Source organism: Lepidochelys kempii, chromosome 2 (assembly GCF_965140265.1).
Source record: "Lepidochelys kempii isolate rLepKem1 chromosome 2, rLepKem1.hap2, whole genome shotgun sequence".
Lineage (NCBI taxonomy): Eukaryota > Metazoa > Chordata > Testudines > Cheloniidae > Lepidochelys > Lepidochelys kempii.
Genome location: NC_133257.1, coordinates 155,964,072 through 155,984,053, shown reverse-complemented (window position 1 = coordinate 155,984,053; position 19,982 = coordinate 155,964,072). Strand labels below are relative to the sequence as shown.

At 40.9% G+C, this 19,982-nt stretch overlaps 1 protein-coding gene across 4 annotated transcripts in view; it reads right to left on the bottom strand.

Moving 5' to 3' along the window:
• Nucleotides 1–19,982, bottom strand: part of ERP44 (endoplasmic reticulum protein 44) — a 127,690-nt gene that overhangs the window by 19,821 nt on the left and 87,887 nt on the right. For 3 of the 4 annotated variants that reach the window (XM_073332524.1, XM_073332522.1, XM_073332525.1), the window contains 4 exons: nt 14,903–15,087; nt 14,252–14,367; nt 10,848–10,901; nt 770–827 (listed from right to left, as the gene is read on the bottom strand). In XM_073332524.1, the coding sequence (XP_073188625.1) occupies nt 770–827; nt 10,848–10,901; nt 14,252–14,367; nt 14,903–15,087 (413 nt within the window). The remainder of the gene's footprint in view (nt 1–769; nt 828–10,847; nt 10,902–14,251; nt 14,368–14,902; nt 15,088–19,982) is intronic. The other variant, XM_073332523.1, reaches the window with a different exon arrangement.

The window sequence follows — 19,982 nt, the reverse complement described above, 5'->3', positions numbered from 1 at the left end:
AGTGACCTTCTAGACTCTTCCTGCAGCAAAGCGTGTTTGGAAACCCATCTGATTTTTTTTAGTTACCTTTCATTGTATTTGTCATCTTGACTGTCTGCTGTCTTAGTTTAAAATAAGGAATGCTTGTTAAGGTTTCATTGAGATTTAAAAAGGAAAAACTGAGCATTTCCTTTTATTGTGGATTTTTTACGAATAAAAACGATACATATATTTCATTATTATGAATGACAGCTTGGTATCTTCTGTGATTATATAATTAACGTTAAGAGAATGTTTTCTTCAGAAAACAGAACAGCAGACACCTGTAGATAAGTCATCTAATATCAGGTGCAAGAGAAAGTGAGGGAAGGTGTGGTAAACATCACCTGCTTTGAGGAAAACAAAATCTACTAAATAAGGTACAAAGGCAGAGAATTTGGCAATGCATATTGAAAAAAAATTTCTGCAGGACAAAAGAAACAGAAGTGGGACATCTGACAAATGTGTCATTTTTCTGGAAAAAACTCTCTCGTTTCAGAAAAGTCATAAATTTGAAATAATAAATGTAGGTGTGTATACTTATTTTTTCATTGTTAGACTAAGACCACTTCACCTCCCAAATTCAGAACCACTACTTCCCATGTTCATATATTTCTTTTTCTAGATAAAATATTCAGCTATAAAACAATTCAAAAATTGAGAAGCAGAAACATATTAAATTATCTAAACTTCCATAAGACCATATTTAATACACATAATGAAAACAAGCAACATAAGGAGTTAAACTTACCCCTGGTGGCTTGTAGATTACGTTGTCTCCACTAAATCTCTCTGGTTTTGAAATAGGCCTAAATAAAAGCAGTGAAGAAATATGCTTTAGTACTGATAGATAAATATAAAATGGCTTAGATAATGAAAGCAATAATCCACTTGGCTGAAATTGCTATCATATCTATTTTTTAGGTACCCATTCATTACCATTTTTGAGCACCGAGAAACTGATCTTTCAATTAAGGTACTAGAGAGATCAACTGGAATTGGGTGTGAGGGGACAGGGAGAGGAGGATGTGGAATTAAGATTAACAGGTTTTGGTGTATGTGAGGAGCTTCACACTGTAGGTGATGCACACTGATGAATATAATCTAACTTTGTGTAATGAAGTTTTTTGTTTTTGATAACAGGGGTTTGGATAAAAGAGGTTCTAATATATTGGTGCATCTTCTCTTGATTACTAAACCACATTACTTTCTATAATTTAAAGGTTATCTTCAAAGGATTTTTTAAAAGTGTTGGCCCTTTTTGCTTCTTCATGATGTAAAGGCAGCCTGAAAAAAGAGAATGTGTATGTGAGGGGAGAGAAGTGTTTGCATTAATAAAGCTTTTTTTCCTGCTTACTCTTAACTGGAGATTCAGCTCTTGTCTACCCTGGAACTCTATAGATGACTAGAAAACTAATGAAATTAAGACTTCACAAGAGGTTAAATTAAAACCTGAGCAACAGAACAAACAAAAAATTAAGTCAAGCCTGTTTAAAAAGAAGTTACCTTTCTTACAGTGACTGGAGTTCTCAGAGATGTGTGGTCCATATATATTCCAGTCTTGGTGTGCATGTGCCTCATGCCGTTGATATTGGAATCTTTTGGCCAGCAGTGTTCGGTGTGGCCGTGCCTACACCCTGAGTGTCCTCCTGCTCCTGTACTGAGGACATACAGGGCGGGAAGGGCCCAGTAGCCACTCAGTTCCTTTATTACCACAGAATTAAGGAGTTAAAACACTCCAGAGTAATAGGGAAGGAGGATGGGTTGTGGAATATATGTGGACATCTCAAAGAACTCCAGATCATTTAACAAAACTGTAACGATACTAACTCAAGAACCTGATCCAAAGTTCTTTCATCCACTTCAATGGGCATTAGATCAGGCCCCTAATTATTAAAGCATAATTCATATCAGAAAGGTAGGTCCTTAATTCTTCATTAATAATTAGAGGAAAGAATCTAGTGTTTATGGTTTATTGATTTAATCTGTATATTCCACAGGGAGCAAAACCAAATATCTTAATGTTTCTTTTCCTGTTACTATGTAATACAGAGTTTAGTTTTTCCAATAAAAAACAAGTCAAACACTGATAAACACAAGTTAACTCTATTCCATCTTTCCCAATAAGTTGCTCTCTTACATCTAGTTTCTATCAGTGTTGAGACAGTAGTTTCTCACCATTAGTTATATAAAATTTACTTATAGCTGACTTAAGAAAAGCCAATGGATCCCATGTAGTTGCATTTTTGCAATTGTGATTTGATAAGACACAAATCCCCATATAATCTCTAACAGCCCACATTTTTCTTTGCTTCATTTAATCTAATTACTCTCCCTCTTGCTTCTAGTGTTTATGCCCTTCAAATACTTGCATCTGTTTCCATCTTCCTACCGTAGTTGTCATTTTGACCATGAGAGATATATTTAATTACTTTTATTGTACTCCAGGTACAGAAGACAACTCTCCAGCAATGCATAATTATATGCATATTAATAAAAGGAGTTTTCTAACATATTTGCCTGCCTCCTTGTGTTTCCCATTTTCCTTTGGGCATACATAACTCAAAAACCAAAAACCACAATGTGACGGAACACCACCCACCCCCTTAATAAAGGAACTACACGAAGGCAACTTCCCATGTACAAAATTGTCTTTCACTGTATCAGACTCAGAAGTAGGTGTGGAAACAGAAGTATCTCAGCTACTATCAGGTCATACACCTATAGAAAAGAAAAACAAAGTTCTGCAGCACAATCTGTTGTGGGACCCATTTATTTTGTCAAGACCCTCTTCTGTCTCCTTCCACTTCAATCACTGGTCATGTGTATGTAACCACCGCTACTGAGTTCAGCACAATTAAAATCAAACAGCAGTGGAGTGCACTACATTAAAGAAAACAGCTCTAATGGTAAAAGACACGCCTTTTACAAAGTGATCAACAAAGAAAAATGAAAACAAGTTTCATTTTGTGCCATGATTTTTCTTTCTTTCTTTCTTTCTTTCTTTCTTGGTGAATAAAGACGGTCTACAAGGTCTTATTGTATTTCAGTGCCTCAAATTCAAGCATCCTGTCTATTCTTTGTTTTATCTGGAACACTATGGATGACTGGATATAAAAGACGCTAAGAAAATTAAACCTGGTTGAGGGGGGAAATGATTAAGGGCTTGTCGACACAGGCTGTTAGTGCATGGCAAGCTAGGGTGTGAATCTACAGTGCACTAGCTTGTAAGTTCCCATTTCTATTATTCATCATCTATCATTTAGGTAGATTCTTTTTCTCTCTTTCCCACCGATGATTAAAACACAATCAGAATCATGGACTGCATACATATAGTTTCTAAAACATTCCTCAAACTGTAAAATCAATTCTTCCACTTCCAAAATCACTAGGGTTCTTCCTTGAATTCCCTATAGTATATCAATATCTTTCTAGTACTAAGAAGTGATTTCCCTCCTCCTCCTGACAGCTTCTTCTGATTCCATTTGGGTTCTGTACAACTTTCCACACTGTGGACCATAGCACCCTCCCAATCTACCTCTGCAGTTACAGCCTCTCTCCCCCCCACTGTAGTTTCACTCTCATTAACCAACATATTTCTTAGTCTCTGGTGTTTGTTCGTCCTCTTTGCAAAGACCTCTCCTATATGGTTCAGTCTACAACTCTCTTCTTTTTTATCCATCTTGTTCGTAAGCAGTGAAGACTAACTTTTACACTGGCCAATCCTCTCCACGTACCATAACAAGTAAAATTGTGGCTTTGTTTCAACTTCCTTTACCTAAACAACTCAAAGACAGCACTGCAAAAGCAGTATTGTCTTGAGGGTGGTTTGTGAGGTGGTCTGCTTTTCCTGCAAGATGAAAAGCTTTCGTATTTATTTCAGCTCATTGTAAGCTGATGGTTCATATAACCTTACAATTGTTGAGCTGTCTGTCCAGACTCAGACTGGGAGAACCCTATTTAGGATTAGGAAGGTACTTTATAATCTTTAGAATTTATAGGTGGATTTTGGATCTGACCAGAACCATTTAGTTCTATATACTCCAAACTAGAAACACCTGTCTGTGTAAGTTTCCAACAGGCGAGCCTAGACAAAAAAATCCCTCCAACAAGTTTGAAACCTGAAGTCACCATAACAGTAGTGGAAAATGTATCACTCTCCAGGTTCAGTGCCTCATAGGCCCTACCTTAAAGCAGGTTATGAAAGTGGAAGAGAGCCCAGAGGATTCTCTCAGGCCAACAGCAAAACGAGCAGTACTGCAGATGACAAAACTCCTTATCCTTTGTTTCAGTATGGTTGCCTCCTCAAGGCAGGAAAGCTCTGCCCATGTCAGTCTGAAGTGGAATGCCACATGGACTGTGCTCTGTCAGGTTCAGAGAATTGCTGCTGAATTGTACAACTAACTTCTGAAAGCTGAGCAGCACTAGGATGTGGGAGATTGCCATCTAAGAGGCTTTTCCTTAGACTAATCAGTTATACAAATATGGACATTCCTTGGTTCCAGAATTGGGCTGCAACTATGCTTTGTGAAAAAATGAAGCAGAAGACAGGCTATCAGGGAGAGTACAGAAATGGAAATTAAGTCTCTTAAGGAAGTGATTGATAGTGGGGATGATTTTGATAACACTTGGGCTGGGGAGATGGGAATGTAGAGAGAGGCATATTACAAGTTTATAGAGAGATTCTCTGGGGTTGAGGCTAGGAAAACTGGGATCGACTCTGTTTTGAAATATTTGGCAACTAAGTGGCTTAACCACTTGAGGTCCAATATAAGGTGATCCCTTTGACATTATTTCAAATAAATCGAGGAGTCCAAGCACTGGTGTTCTGAAAGCATGTAGATCACAGTCACTATAATTAATGAGTACCAAACTCTTCAGGAACAATTGGCTAGAGCTGAATTCAACTTAAGAAGCGAGCATGGCTATCAACGGGAAGCTTGTAGAATTTAGAAATCTAGCAGACAGAATAAATTTTAGCACACAGAATAAAATTTACCTAATGCAGACGAAATATTAGACAATTCCTGGATTCTTCAATAGAGAAGAATAGCAGTTTGATTTATTCTCTTCAAATCTAATATGTAGAATCTTGGCCTCTCCAAGAGAGAGGAGGGAGGGGTTAGCCTTCAAAACTTGGTGATATTTATGCACAAGTCTGGCAGGCCCTCCAGAGCACACAGAAAAGACTGTTTTGGAATATCCTCAGAGGCAGTTTCCAGGAAAATTTGGGTTATTTAAATACACATTGTCAGATCTAGTACTAGATAGATTAGAAGCAATGACAATTGAAAATCCAAGGCACCAGCACTTCTCTAGACTATTTTTTCGATGTCTTACAATATCTAAATAAATATTTTCAGTAAGAATTTCAGGTCATTACTATTGGCTACTGTTCCTGAAGTGGTGGGACACAGGAATCCTTAATATTATTTTTATACTTCTACTGGCTTTTGAAGGAGCATTTGAGAGATTTGAAAGAATGGAAAGACACTATAAAGAAACAAGATTCTTAATAGTAGTTTAGTCCTTCTGGTCCTCAGAACAAGAATGAAAGTTGTGGTCACAGAACATCTGAAGGATTTTACTTCCTCAGATGCTGGTTCACTGGTTTAGAACATGAGGCAGATGCAGAGAGCCTGAGGTACACAGCCTTGCCAAAAGAGATACACTTGATTATTCTCCCCCTTGATTTTCTCTACTTTCATAGCCATACCCTTTTAATAGAAATACACCTCGTTTGTTAAGCTCTAACTCACCGGAAAATAAACTCGTAAAAAGTGAGGACCACTTGTATGGAGCTGATTTTGTTTAGGTGCTTGTTTTATTGGTTTCTTCTGCATGTTTAAGAGACCGTAGCAGTGTACTGAGCTTGTTCAACTGGAAGAAACTTTTTTCTATACTACCTATATCTCTTAATTTCTCTGCCAATCCTCATTCTGATTTAACTCAAAAGCATTTTGGAATTCCATTTGTGTGAAAGACATTATACTAACTAAGGTCCTGATCCTGCAACATGAAGCAGACAGACAAATTGCAAGAGGCCCCGTCACTTTAAATAGTCATGTGCCAGCACACTAAACATTGCAAAAGCAGGACCTATAGTAATATTTTATTACTTCTACAATTACAAAAAATCAGCTACTGCCCATTTTATCTCTCTTCCCACTGAATTATTTTTATAGTTGAAATATTCCTGTTAATACATTATTATTTAATAAAATATAGATAATTGTCAACTTCTATAGTGTTTTCTATCAGAAGATTCCAGTGCACTTTACCAATATTAAATTAACTCATGCTGCTGCAGCTTCACTGTTAAAGCTAGCTTGGATACATCTATATGTGCTACAACAACTGCCCCCCCCTCGCAGCCCAAACAACTGCTGTGTAGCCATACCCTTTGTCTTATTCTTTAACCAGTAAACTAAACTGACATATAACTGAGTTCATCAGTGCTTAATAAGTGATAATTTTTGTTGTTGACTATGGATAACCAAAGTCAAAAGCTGTATAATCACATATTACCAGCACATCCACATTAAGGGGAGGGGCAATTTTCTAACGGCATAATGGCAGTTATGCACTTCTTTCTCATGAGAGAGAACTGCCATTGTGCCTCTGAAAGTTAAATGTCTCCCCCTAAACATTTAATGCTCTTCTACAGATTTCTACAGATATTTTGGTGGGCTTAGAATTTTTGATAGAAAAAATCCTACTAATTTTACATGACAATACTACTGTAAAACAGGAATAAAAATAGATATACTTCACTCATTTGTTGCTTAATTTAGGGTCTTCTGCAATAGTGGAATTTGCTGCAAGGTGTTTAACTTGCGATGAAATTCTTTATCACTGAAAAGGAAAGTCCTTTACAAACTAATGTCATGAGAAACTGAGTTGACACTTTAGCACTGCCCACACCTATAGATCTTACTAACAAAGGTTTCAGTGTGAGTTAAGAGCCACATGATGGATTCTTTAACCAAATTTAGGCCATGTCTACACTACAGAGTTAAGTCGACTTAAGTTACATCAATGATCTTAAACCGCTTTAATTACGTCGGTTGTGCATATCCACACAACGCTTCTTGAGTTGGCGGAGTGTGTCCACAGTTGGTGCTCTTGCATTTAGAGAGAGTTGCATCATGGGTAGCTATTGCACTGTGCAACTTACCACCCTCTGCCATTAGGAGCTCTGGGAATGGATCATGGTACATCATGGGGGCGTGTTCAGCATCCCATGACGCAGTTCTTTCTGTCCCATCATTCCATGGGCTTCTGACTTGGTTTCATGCCAATTTTTAACAGCCCTTTTTAATTGTGTACATGCTCCGCCATCTCTGCCTGAAGATATAGATCCTGCACTGCTGACCACTTTGGTGATGAGCATTATGAACACAATGGGGCTGGTCATGCAGCTGCGAATCAGAAAGTGAATCAGTGGTGCCTGCCCTGCTGTGTGCCATGGAAAGAAATAATTCAAAACTGCTGCTGGCATTCACAGAGCAGCTGCACACAGTGGACCATTAGTACTGGGCTTGGGAAACAAGCATTGAGTGGTGAGATTGCATTGTGATGCATGTATGGGATGATGAGCAGTAGGTGTAGAACTTTCACATGTGCAAATCCACCATCCTGGAACTGTGTACTGGCTCGCCCTAGCACTGTGACGCAAGAACACCAGAATGAGAGCAGACCTCACTGTGGAAAAGCGAATGGTAATCGTTGTGTGGAAGCTGGCAACTCCAGACTGCTACTGGTCAGTTGCAAAACAGTTTGGAGTTGGTAGGTCCACAATGGGGGTTGCAGTGATGCAAGTGTGCAGGGCTATTAATCATCTCCTGCTATGAAGGACTATGACTCTCAGTAATGTGCAGGGAATTGCTGAGGGCTTTGAGGTAATGGGATTCCCTAACTGTGGCGAGGTGATAGATGGAACACATATCTCAATTCTGGACCCAGACCATCCTGTGACTGAGTACATTAATCGAAAGGGCTACTTCTGTATGGTCTTGCAGGCGCTGGTGGATCACCAGGGCCATTTCACTGACATCAGTGCAGGGTGGTCAGGGAAGGTATATGATGTGCACATCTTTAGGAACACTGGACTGTATAGAAAGATACACACTGGGACTTTCTTTCCAGACCTGAAGATTCCAATACGGGATGTTGAAATGCCCATAGTGATCCTGGGAGAACCTGCCAATCCCTTGCTCCCATGGCTCATGAAGCCTTACACTGGGAACCTAGATAGCAGCAAGGAATGCTTCAACAACAGGCGCAGCAGGTGCTGAATGACTGTTGAATGTGCCTTTGGCTGATTAAAAGATTGCTGGTGCTGCCTTTTTGGCAGGTTAGATCTCAGTGAGGAAAATATTCCAATGGTCACTGCGACTTGCTGTACTCTGCATAGTATTTGTGAAGCAAATGGGGAAAAGTTTCCCGAGGGGTGGAGTGCTGAAGTACATCAGTTAGCTGCTCATTTTGAGCAGCCAGATACCAGGGCAATCAGAGGGGCATAGCAGGGGGCTATTCGAAATAGGGAAGCTTTGAAGGAGCATTTTGACACCGATTCCCAGTAATGTGCCTTTATGTCTTTGAATGACCCCTATAGGGCTTACTTTCTGAGCATTATTTGTACTGAGCAAATATTTCTGCCTACAGCCACTGTGTTTGATAGCACCAACTAATGTATGTATGACACAAAGACTCATTTTATTTCAAAGATTAAAGTTTAATAACAGGACAAACATTTTGTCAAACAGGGAACAGTCTCTTGGTTATGGCTCTCACAGCTGTATCTCCAACTTTCACTGTGTAGTGCACAGAATACTGCAATGAACCAGGAAAATGTACTCCTGGGGGAATTCTGCACCAATGCACATATTGCATGTGCTGCGCATATTTTTATTATTTTTATTTATTTATTTATTGCAGGAAATCGCTTCTACTGAATAATTGCTGCAGTTCCATCTTATGCCCACCAGTGGGCACTGTGGCACTAGAACACAGCAGCTGCTCCTGGCCAGCCCCCGTTATGATAGGGAAGAGAAAGGGCCTGCCTTCTTCACAGCACCTGTTGGGCCAGATCAGGAGACAGGGGATATAGGGAGACAGACAGCATGGGACTGCTTCGGGGCAGGGGAGAGGGTTAGACAGGGACTCATAAGGGCTAGTGCGGGAGGACAGACTGGGGCAGGGACTGAATGGGAGTGGAGGTGCAGGGCCACAGGGGCAGGGAAAGAGGTGCAGGGCCACATGGGCAGAGGGGGAGGGCGTATGGGTTGAATGGGGGCTCAGAGACACATGGGGACGGGGTGCAAGGACACATGGGAACAGGGACAGATGTGCTTGGATGAATGAGGGAGGCTAGAGGTCAGCCAGAGTCTGCATGGGGGATGCTCCCTAACAATCCCTCCCCACCCCCGCCCCCAAAAAAACCTGTTCCATACTTTTCCCACCCATACCCAACAACCCTTCAAGTTCATACCCAGGCTCCTTTCCAGCAATTACTTCCCTCTCTCTCAGCTGCTCAGTTAGCCCTGACTCCCCCAAGCCTTTGCACTGCTTCTGAGGGGTGCGGGAAATATGGTTCTATATTGTAGTTTAAATGAATTATTACTCAGAGTTCTGTATTAATATGCCTAGTAAGGAATCTATTTGTCAAAAAACATTTCCTGAATCTTTTTGTTGTCTGTATTGTTACAGAGATACTTGTTGACAGGTACTTGGAAATGAATTACAAAAATAATTGAAACTGGTGTGATTATATTATTTTGACAAATAAAATATGCAGAATTTTAACATATTGGGTGCAGAATTTTTAATTTTTTGGGGAATAATTTTTAATGTTTTAATGTTTTGGTGCAGAATTCCCCCAGGAGTAAACATGTGAGGGAGTTTGGGGAGGGCAGGGAATGGAGTTCAGTATTGTCTGCAGGGGGAATTGTGCACAGATGTGCTCAAACTGCAGTGCAATGGGGGACTTGAGCATCTCTGTCTGGCCCTCCAGTAGCTTTATCATCTGCTCCTACCACTGTGTCCTTTCCAGGCTATCCTGCCTGAGTCTTTCGTTAATTGACTCCCTCCACCCTCTTGTTTCACTATGTGATGCGTCTGTTGACTGCAGCACTTCACAAAACATATCCTTACTCCTCCTGGTTTGCCTCCTTATCTGTATGGCCCTACCAAATTCACAGCCTTGAAAAACACGTCATGGACCATGAAATCTGGTCTCCCGCCATGAAATCTTCTGTGTGCTTTTACCCTATACTATACAGATTTCATGGCAGCGTTTCTAAAATTGGGGGTCCTAACCCAGAAGGGAGTTGTTTGGGGGGGGGGTGTTCCACAAGTTTATTTTAGGGGGGTCTCAGTATTGCCAGCCTTACTTCTGCACTGCTTTCAGAGCTGGGCGGCTGGAGGGTGGTGGCTGCTGACTGAGGGTCCAGCTCGGCACAGAGCAAGTAAGGGTGGCAATACCATACCATACCATCCTTAATTCTGCTCTGCTGCTGGCAGCAGCTCTACCTTCAGAGCTGGGCTCTTGGCTAGCAGCTGCCACTCTCCAGCTGCCCAGCTCTGAAGGCTGCACTGCTGCCAGCAGCAGCGCAGGAATAAGGGTAGCCATACCGTAACCCCCCCCCACACACACACACACACAATAACCTTGCGACCCCCACAACTCCTTTTGGGGTCAGTACTCCTACAATTACACCACCATGACATTTCAGATTTAAATAGCTGATATCATGAAATTTACAATTTTTAAAATCCTATGACTGTGAACTTGACCAAAATGGACTGTGAATTTGGTAGGGCCCTACTTAGCTGACAGAGGAGCTCCACTGGTGCGGCGGATCGGGTCCTCAAGGGCACAACTGCAGAAGCCAAAGAAACAATGAAAGAGACAGTATTGTGAATTCACTTACAGTCACGAATCACAAAAGTTACACATACTTATTTCTCGCTGTCCCTTTACTAGCACACAGTTTGGCAACAGTCCGAAAAATGGTGAGGTCAGCCAGGGGGTAGAGGGGTAATGGGTTCTGAAGAGGGAGTGGGCAAGAAAGGACAAAGGGTCTGGGTGATTTGTAAAGAGGGTCACTACACATGCCTCGGTAGAGTGTTCTGAATATTGGCACCTTAGCCCACAAGTGGGGGTAATTGAACCTGATATCTCACTCCTGAGGATAATCCAGGATGCAAGGGTGCATCTCCTGCATGCATGCGGCTTCAGACCAGGTCCATATGCTGCTCGCCTGTGTGCTGCTCTGGTCCCTGCTGAAATAATTTCCAATTTGCGCAGCAACAATCCCTACAGCGAAACAAGGCAACTCTGCCAAGGAACCTTTGGCAGAGAATTGCAGAATACCTACAGAAAAGTTCTTTAGAGATCTCTATGGAGGATTCGCAGGACATCCTGGTGTACATTAACGAACTTTTGCACCAGGCCCCCACTGCACAGCTGTATAGGCTCATTTGTTAATTTCTGTTCCTTATGCCTCTTCTCCCACATAAAGTATGTGAGAGCTCAATCTCCTCTCACCATGCAGTATCAAAGCACAATGCGTGCTTACAAGAGCTTGCATCTCCTTCTTCAGGCATGCCAGAGCGCTAAGACTGGCTAGACACCCTGGAGTGGAAAAAGAAAAGGAGGACTTGTGGCACCTTAGAGACAAATGTGTTAGTCTCTAAGGTGCCACAAGTCCTCCTTTTCTTTTTGCGAATACAGACTAACACGGCTGCTACTCTGAAACCTGGAATGGAAAAGAGGTCCTGACTCGCCATGCCACCAGACGACACTGTGGTGTGTTCCACATTCTTCTCCAACTCAACTTCTTTGTCTACCACTTCGTCCTTGGGGTTGACTTGACTGGTCGATGCCTCCAGTCCCCCTGAAGTATTCATGGAGCTCCTGGTGGTGGAGGAGGTGGGGTCGCAGTCGAGGATGGTGTGCAGCTCCTTCTAGAAGGGGCATGTCTTCAGCACTGCACCAGAACAACGGTTGGCCTCCCTGGCCTTCTGGTACGCCTGCCTCAGCTTCTTGATCTTAGCACAGCACTGCTGCATGTCCCTCTTGTGCCCCTTCTCTGGCATCTCACTAGCTATCTGCCTGTAGGTATCAAAGTTACTACAGCTGGAGAGAAGCTGCAACTGCACAGCTTCCGCTTTCCACAGATCCAACAGGGCCAACAGCTCTCGTGTGCTCCACACAGGAGCGTATCTACTGCGGAAAGCAGGCATGGTCAGCTGGGAAAATCCTGTGTGAACTGTCCATGCCGACCAAACAGGAAGAGGAATTTCAAAAATTCCCAGGCCTTTAAATGTGGGAGGGGCACATACCTGTGTACCTTCAGGGCAGTGGAGTTCAAACTGCTGACCAGAGCGGTCACGATGGGCATTGAGAGACACCTCCTGAAGACCAATTAGGGCAACATAAGCAAGCACAGTGAGTACGCTGACACTGCGCCGATCTAACTTTGTCACAAAAAACCCTATGCCTCTCGTTGTGGTGGTTTTATTTTGTCGGTGTAGCAGGAGAGTTAAATCGGCATTGTAGTGTGTATATCTCCACTGTTTTGTTGACGAAAGCTGGCTTTTTTTGACAAAACTGTGTAGTGTAGACAAGGTCTTACATTTATTCAGGATTGCACATTGTTGTTAGGAACAACATGAGATTCTGGCCAAAAGCAGCACCTCATCAAAGAGAACCCTCACCTCCTCAAAAACAAAAGCTGCACTTGGGCTGAGGTAGGAATGGGTGTTATGGTGATTCATTGGCACCCCAAATCATTCCTATGCATTTTAAGAAACTTCTGTACAGTGGAATCTTCATTCACTAACAACATGCAACCACATCTGATGTAAAATATGGCAGTAGTTTAAGGCATGAATAAGTGGAGGGACATCTAGCATTGGTGCTATAGATCACATAATATAACTGCCAAACAAAACAGAATTTGATGTGTGTGTGTTTTTTTTTTTTTTTTTTTAAGATGAGTGAGCCATAAAAATGGTCTGGTTTTTATATTAAATTTTATATTAAATTCTTCAGGGGAGGGACCATTTCATATAAATTAGCAGTTCTCAAAACGTGGGTTGTGACTCCATTTTGATGGAGTCGCCAAGGCAGAAAACTCCAACTGGGAGCTCTGAGGGCAGCAGGGGGCTGAAGTCTGGAGCCCCATGCTCCGAGCGCGGCTGAAGCCCAGCCCTGAGCGGGGGATGAAGGTAGAGGGTCGCAATTTTTTCTAGTGGGATGTGTGTGCATGTGTACCTTTTAAAAAAAAAATCCAAATGGAGTTGCTAGCATAAAAAGTTTGAGAAACAAGGATATAAATGTTTGAGCAGTGCTTAGGACAATGGGGTCCCCAACTGGGGCCTCTAGGTGCTACCACAATACATTAAAAAATAATTATAGAAAGTCCCGCAATTGTGAAGTTAGGTTCTCTTCATTTTGTAATGAGCTGGGGTCAGGAAGACATGTGTTACTATTTCATAGGTAAAAATTCAACAATATGACCATATGAAAAATTTTGGCCCACACCTTGTGTATTTTCATTTGTAGCCGCAAACAAGTGTACTAAGATGGGTAAAGAATTTCAAGGCCACTGGAGAATTTTATGTCTGATGGTCCCCAAAGCCTGGGATTTTGGAATTCTGCAGCAAATGGTGGAATTTACAGGTGAAAAGATTTTAAGCAGCTATGTTTTCACTAGCACAGATGTAATTATCTACTGAATTCTCTTACTCTCAAACAGCAATTATTATGAAGAGCAATGGAATTTTAAGAAAACAGAGTATTTATAAGAAAGTCTTAGAAAGTATTGATTAAACAAATGTGAAAGTTACAAAAATATTCAGATTGCTACAAAACATTCTACACATCAGCATTTTTAAAATTTAAATGCCTGATATTGCTAATGGACTCCCTATTACTTTCTGTGCAGAGAAAATCCCAAACTGACTACTGCAGGAACAGTAAAGAAGAGGCATAATGCCAACAAAACAAGGTTTCACTACAAAAACTAAAGATACTAAGAGCTATCTGGCTAGATGTGTTTTTTATTTAGTCTTCTAGGTTGATCTCAGTGCAAGGATTTGCTTTTAGACTCTAATCCAATAATCTTTTAGTTCTTTACCAAAAATTCTTTCTATTAAGCAGGACTAATTTGTTAGTGTAAAGTCTTCAGGATCAGTCACACAGCCAATACATGTAAAAACTTACCCAGTTGCAGAAAGGAAGACACAATCATCGTGCAAAATATTTGCTACTCTTTCAAAAGTTCTATAGTTGGTGGTGTCCTTTTGCTCGAAATATCCAATGATATTTCTTTTACTGCGCTGTAAAACAAAGTATGTACTTATGACTTTTTTTAAAAATTTCAGTCACCAAAGGCTATTATTATTCCCCCAAAAAAATGTTAAACCCAGAAATGCTTTTCATTTATCCCACAATCAGAGACATGGGCAAGGGCTGTTGTCCATCTGTCTCCAAATGAGGTGTGACCATACAAAAATGCAGGTTTTAAAAATTTAGACTAGAAATGTTACTTAATACTTTTTCAGTGAAGGAATGTAAAGTGCTTCTTTTCCTGTTTTCAAATTGACACATAAATGAAAAAAATTCCAGTGAGGTAGATAACATCTTAACAAAATCCATGCGATTAAAAAAAGTAAAAGTTAATTCCAATAATTTGAAATACTAGAAATAATTATCTGCTTTTCATTGCGAATATAAAAGCCAATAAAATAATTCTTTTGAATGGTAAAAAAATCAAGAAATACATACAAATTAAACACTACATGATTCACTTTGTCTCAAAATACAAAACTCTAAAATCCACATACTTCATAGAACACCAATCAAGAGACTTACGTCAAGAGACTTAATTTCTTCCAAGTCATTAACTTCTCGAATAGGATTGCTTTTCTGTTGCCTGATATAATCTGCTATTGCTGTCACCGACCTCTGACCCCTATACTCTCTCTTCATCATCATCCCATTCCGGAACAGTTTTAGGGTTGGATATTTGCTTATCCTGTATCTTTGAGCTATGTCCGCTAATAAAGAAATTAACAGAAAAAATAATGCTATAGATATGGAAATGTACTGTTTATTAATCCTTATGCACACGCACAAACACTAACAAAGACAGGGGCGTTGGACACACAGTCCTGCTTCCCCCGTCTTAAACAAGAGCAAAATGAAAAGCACTGCAGAAGAGAGAAATGGAGAGTAGCTATGGTATTTATATTCAAGAAATGCAATTTCTTGCATATGTTGATGACCATACAAAATCATAATGACCAAAATCTGGCATAATTCTAAAACTAGATTCAATCAGTCACTTACACTTATTTAGCACCCTTCATGTGAACATCGTGGAGGGCTTTTTAAAAGAAAATTGAATTAATATTAAAACAGGGCATAATAAGCAATAATAAACAAATAAAATTTAAAAACTTGCCAAGTAACGGAGTCTAATCCACTTGAGAAGTAAGTTTAATAAGATGTAAACAAGATCAAGACCTAAATAATGCAATGACTAAAGCTTCCTCAGAGCTAGAGCCAAGGATATACACTAACCCAGTACATACTAATTAATTTCATGTTTTCATAAATCTTCATACAATGGTATTAGGAAGTACACAGCCCGGGGGGCACCACATGGAGATGGTATTAATTTGTGTACTTTTAGAAGGTTACAGCATTTGAAGCTATATACAAATACATTTAGAAAATAAATTTAAAATTCTCTATTTGCCAAGTATGACAAAAATATGCTGCAATAATCTCACCACTTATTTACTTACTATTAAATGACAAAAAACTTTGCTAACTCAGAGTTAAGGTTTCCAGCGATGGCTTGTGCCCTTCCACAACGTCAAATTCCGCAAAACTCAAACTTCTGAAAACCAGGAAATACATAACCTTAACTCTTTCCCATGGAGCTGGCAACGGCCACCAGGAATTACCTGCATGTACTCCAGCTGCATTCACTGTGTAAGATGTAGTTGTATTGAATGGTGGAGGAATAAAGTGAAGCAGCTTGAAAGAACTGCAATTGTGATATGAGGAGATCTGGATCTGAGTCCCCCCACCACGTATGTTATGAAAGGAAAGAGGTACCTGTGTATCTGCAGGTTCCAGTTTGCAACAATTCAACACAAAATTGTGTAGGCTGCATTGGTAGCACAGCACTAGGGTCTGCTTACCATGGGTTCTGCCATATGAGAGCAGTCTGTGGATTTAATGATAGGCAGGGGGAAGTATAGGTATACATGGTATCCTGTGTGCAAGTGTGAAAGGGTTGTAAAAGGACATGAAGTGGCTGCTATATTTTACAGATGTGCTATTTTGTTGGGGGAGTATGCTCAGTGTTTGAGCGTAGGGATAGTATGGGTAGCATCAGTCCATTAGAGTGAAAAGGCAGAATGCGAGTGTGTGTGTTATGGGCGTGTTGGGATATCACTCAAAAAGGGCAGAGAATTAAGGTTATGTGGCTGTTTACCTTAACTCTGTCTTTCCTCGTTTTCAGAAGTTTGAGTTTTGCTGAACTCAACATTCTGGAATGGCACAAGTTATCACCAGGCAACTTTAACTCTGAGTTAACAAAGCTTTTTGCCATTTAATGTTCTAGTTTTTTAAACAGAAAGAGAAATGTTTATTGGTAGGAGTGAGTGGTCACTTGGACAGTTGTATACTCATCTAGGTTTACAGTCAAAACGCTGCTGTGACTAGAAAATAACCAAAAGACGTAGCTTTTATAGAATGCTTTTCCTCAGTAGATCTTAAAGAATTTTACATTAGGAGGCCCATTTTAAAGATGGAAAATTTAGGTGATGTATCTTAACTGTTTGTTTTCTGGATTTCAAATGTTTACATTTGTGTTACCTTCTTTCCTTCAACCCCAGACCCCAGTTCACATGAAGGGGGAAAGAGAGGGGATCAGAAACCTCAAGAGAAACAGTCTCTCCCGGATCCCAAACCACACACAGAAGGGGAGAATTCAGAGCTGACAGCCACCCCTCCTCAACTTCCTGTGCTATCCCTCAGTTCACCAACCCCTCCTGTTTCCTCCCTCCCCCTAATATCTACCCACACCCCTTTACCAGAGCCCCCTAAACCCTCTTCCCTCCCCTACCACCTTTTCCCCACTTTCCCCCCTCTGTATAATACCTTCATCCCTCACTGCAGACCCAGACCATTTGTCACAGATGTGGCAATTTCCTGAAATATCCTTGAAAAAATAAAACATATGTAACTAAGCATCTTTGGAGTCCATTGTATTAAATATAAAGGTTATGTATTATTGCAGTCCAGGGTTGTATGTAACTTATCTAGAGGGGAGATGGGATGTTAACCCTTGGAAATCTCATGAACTTCAAAGGACTATACCGAATTGGCCAGACAAGAATGGACTTTTGGGGCAAACAGTATCAAGTGTTTCCCTCGTTAATCACTTGCAGGAGTTGAATACAAATTTCCCACCTCTGGTTATGCAAAAAATTCAGCCTTTTGAAGCTATACCCTGAGGAGATGACCACTGTCTGCTGATTACCTGTTCCCAGAGCCTGAAGATCAAAGGCCCAAGCTGTGTAAAGGAAAGACTGAACTATTCATGGTTGTGCATGTTCTGAACTAATGCTGATAAACTTGTAACCACAGAAAAATTCTTTGTGGGGTTTGAAGGCCTGAGTTCTACCAGAGCCCTTATTGGAGTTGTGGGAGGAAAGAAGAGGTCTCTCCTAAGATTATTAGCAGGTGTGAAGGTTCTTGTGAATGGCTGTGTGAAGTGTGAACGGCTCTATTCATGTCAGTGGGTGTTCCCTTCCCCTCTCCCCAGTGGAGGAGAGTTTTTGATATGTGTCAAGTATACTTGTTCTCAGTTCCAATCCTCCCTCTGGTCTCCAAAGTGTGTTCTTGGTGCATGCTCAAAGCACGCCTTTTCTAAGCTCCCCAACCAGAGGGGCAGGGCTTCCGCAGATCCTGGATCACATGAGGATGTAGGGAGAGGCACTCAGGCACCCCCAAAAAGGCAACCTCCCCAATCTAGCTCATATGGGGGGGGAGGGGTAGACACCCCAGGGTGCAGTCAGCAGTGATCCCCAGATCTGCTTTTGTGCTCATAAAGAGAGTCTTTTCATTCTATCCAAGTTGGTATACAGTTCAGCTATAGATTTTGCAGATGGTATATCTTGCAGCTTATCACTTGCCCAAACAATACCAGTGGCCTTGACAACACCTGACACGCTTCTTATCACAAAATCTATGACACTACAGAAAAGAAATGGGGATGGGACATACCTTGCATTATCTTAAACCATTCTGCACCTCCATTCTCTGTCCTCATGCAGAATGCAGGCTAATCATAAAAGCTTTTATCAAATTAACAATCTTTGCTGGAATTTCATAGTGTCCCACAATCTTCCAGAAGGCTTCTCTGAGGCCACTATCAAATGCTTTCATAAAATCAGCCAAGTTAAAACCAATCTTCTGCTAGTATTCTAAGCCTCTCTCAATAAGTCTTCTCCAGGTAAAAATCTGATCTGAACACAACCTACTGGATCCAGGTAACTACAGGCCTGTTAGTTTGACATCTGTAGTATGCAAGGTCTTGGAAAAAATTTGAAGGAGAAAGTAGTTAAGGACATTGAAGTCAATGGTAAATGGGACAAAATACAACATAGTTTTACAAAAGATAGATTGTGCCAAACCAACCTGATCTCCTTTGAGAAAGTAACAGATTTTTTTAGACAAAGGAAACGCAGTGGATCTAATTTACCTAGATTTCAGTAAGGCGTTTGATACCGTGCCACATGGGGAATTATTAGTTAAACTGGAAAAGATGGGGATCAATATGAAAACTGAAAGGTGGATAAGGAATTGGTTAACAGGGAGACTACAGCGGGTCCTACTGAAAGGTGAACTGTCAGGCTGGAGGGAGGTTACCAGTGGAGTTCCTCAGGGTTCAGTTTTGGGACCAAATCTTATTTAATCTTTTTATTACTGACCTTGGCACAAAAAGTGGGAGTGTGCTAATAAAGTCTGCGGATGATACAAAGCTGGGAGGTATTGCCAGTTCAGAGAAGGACCGGGATATCATACAGGAGGATCTGGATGACCTTGTAAACCGGAGTAATAGTAATAGGATGAAATTTAATAGTGAGAAGTGTAAGGTCATGCATTTAGGGATTAACAACAAGAATTTTAGTTATAAGCTGGGGACGCATCAATTAGAAGTAACGGAGGAGGAGAAGGACCTTGAAGTACTGGTTGATCATAAGATGACTATGAGCCGCCAATGTGATATGGCGGTGAAAAAAGCTAATGCGGTATTGGGATGCATCAGGAGAGGTATTTCCAGTAGGGATAAGGAGGTTTTAGTACCATTATACAAGGCACCGGTGAAACCTCATCTGGAATACTGCGTGCAGTTCCGGTCTCCCATGTTTAAGAAGCATGAATTCAAACTGGAACAGGTACAGAGAAGGGCTACCAGGATGATCCGAGGAATGGAAAACTTGTGTCATGAAAGGAGACTCAAGGAGCTTGGCTGTTTAGCCTAACTAAAAGAAGGTTGAGGGGAGATATGATTGCTCTCTATAAATATATCAGAGGGATAAATACTGGAGAGGGAGACGAATTATTTCAGCTCAATACCAATGTGGACACAAGAACAAATGGATATAAACTGGCCATTGGGAAGTTTAGACTTGAAATTAGACGAAGGTTTCTAACCATCAGAGGAGTGAAGTTTTGGAATAGCCTTCCAAGGAAGCAGTGGGGGCAAAAGATCTATCTGACTTTAAGATTAAACTCGATAAGTTTATGGAAGAGATGGTATGATGGGATAACATGATTTTGGTAATTAATTGATCTTTAAATATTCATGGTAAATAGGCCTAATGGCCTGTGATGGGATGTTAGATGGGGTGGGATCTGAGTTACTACA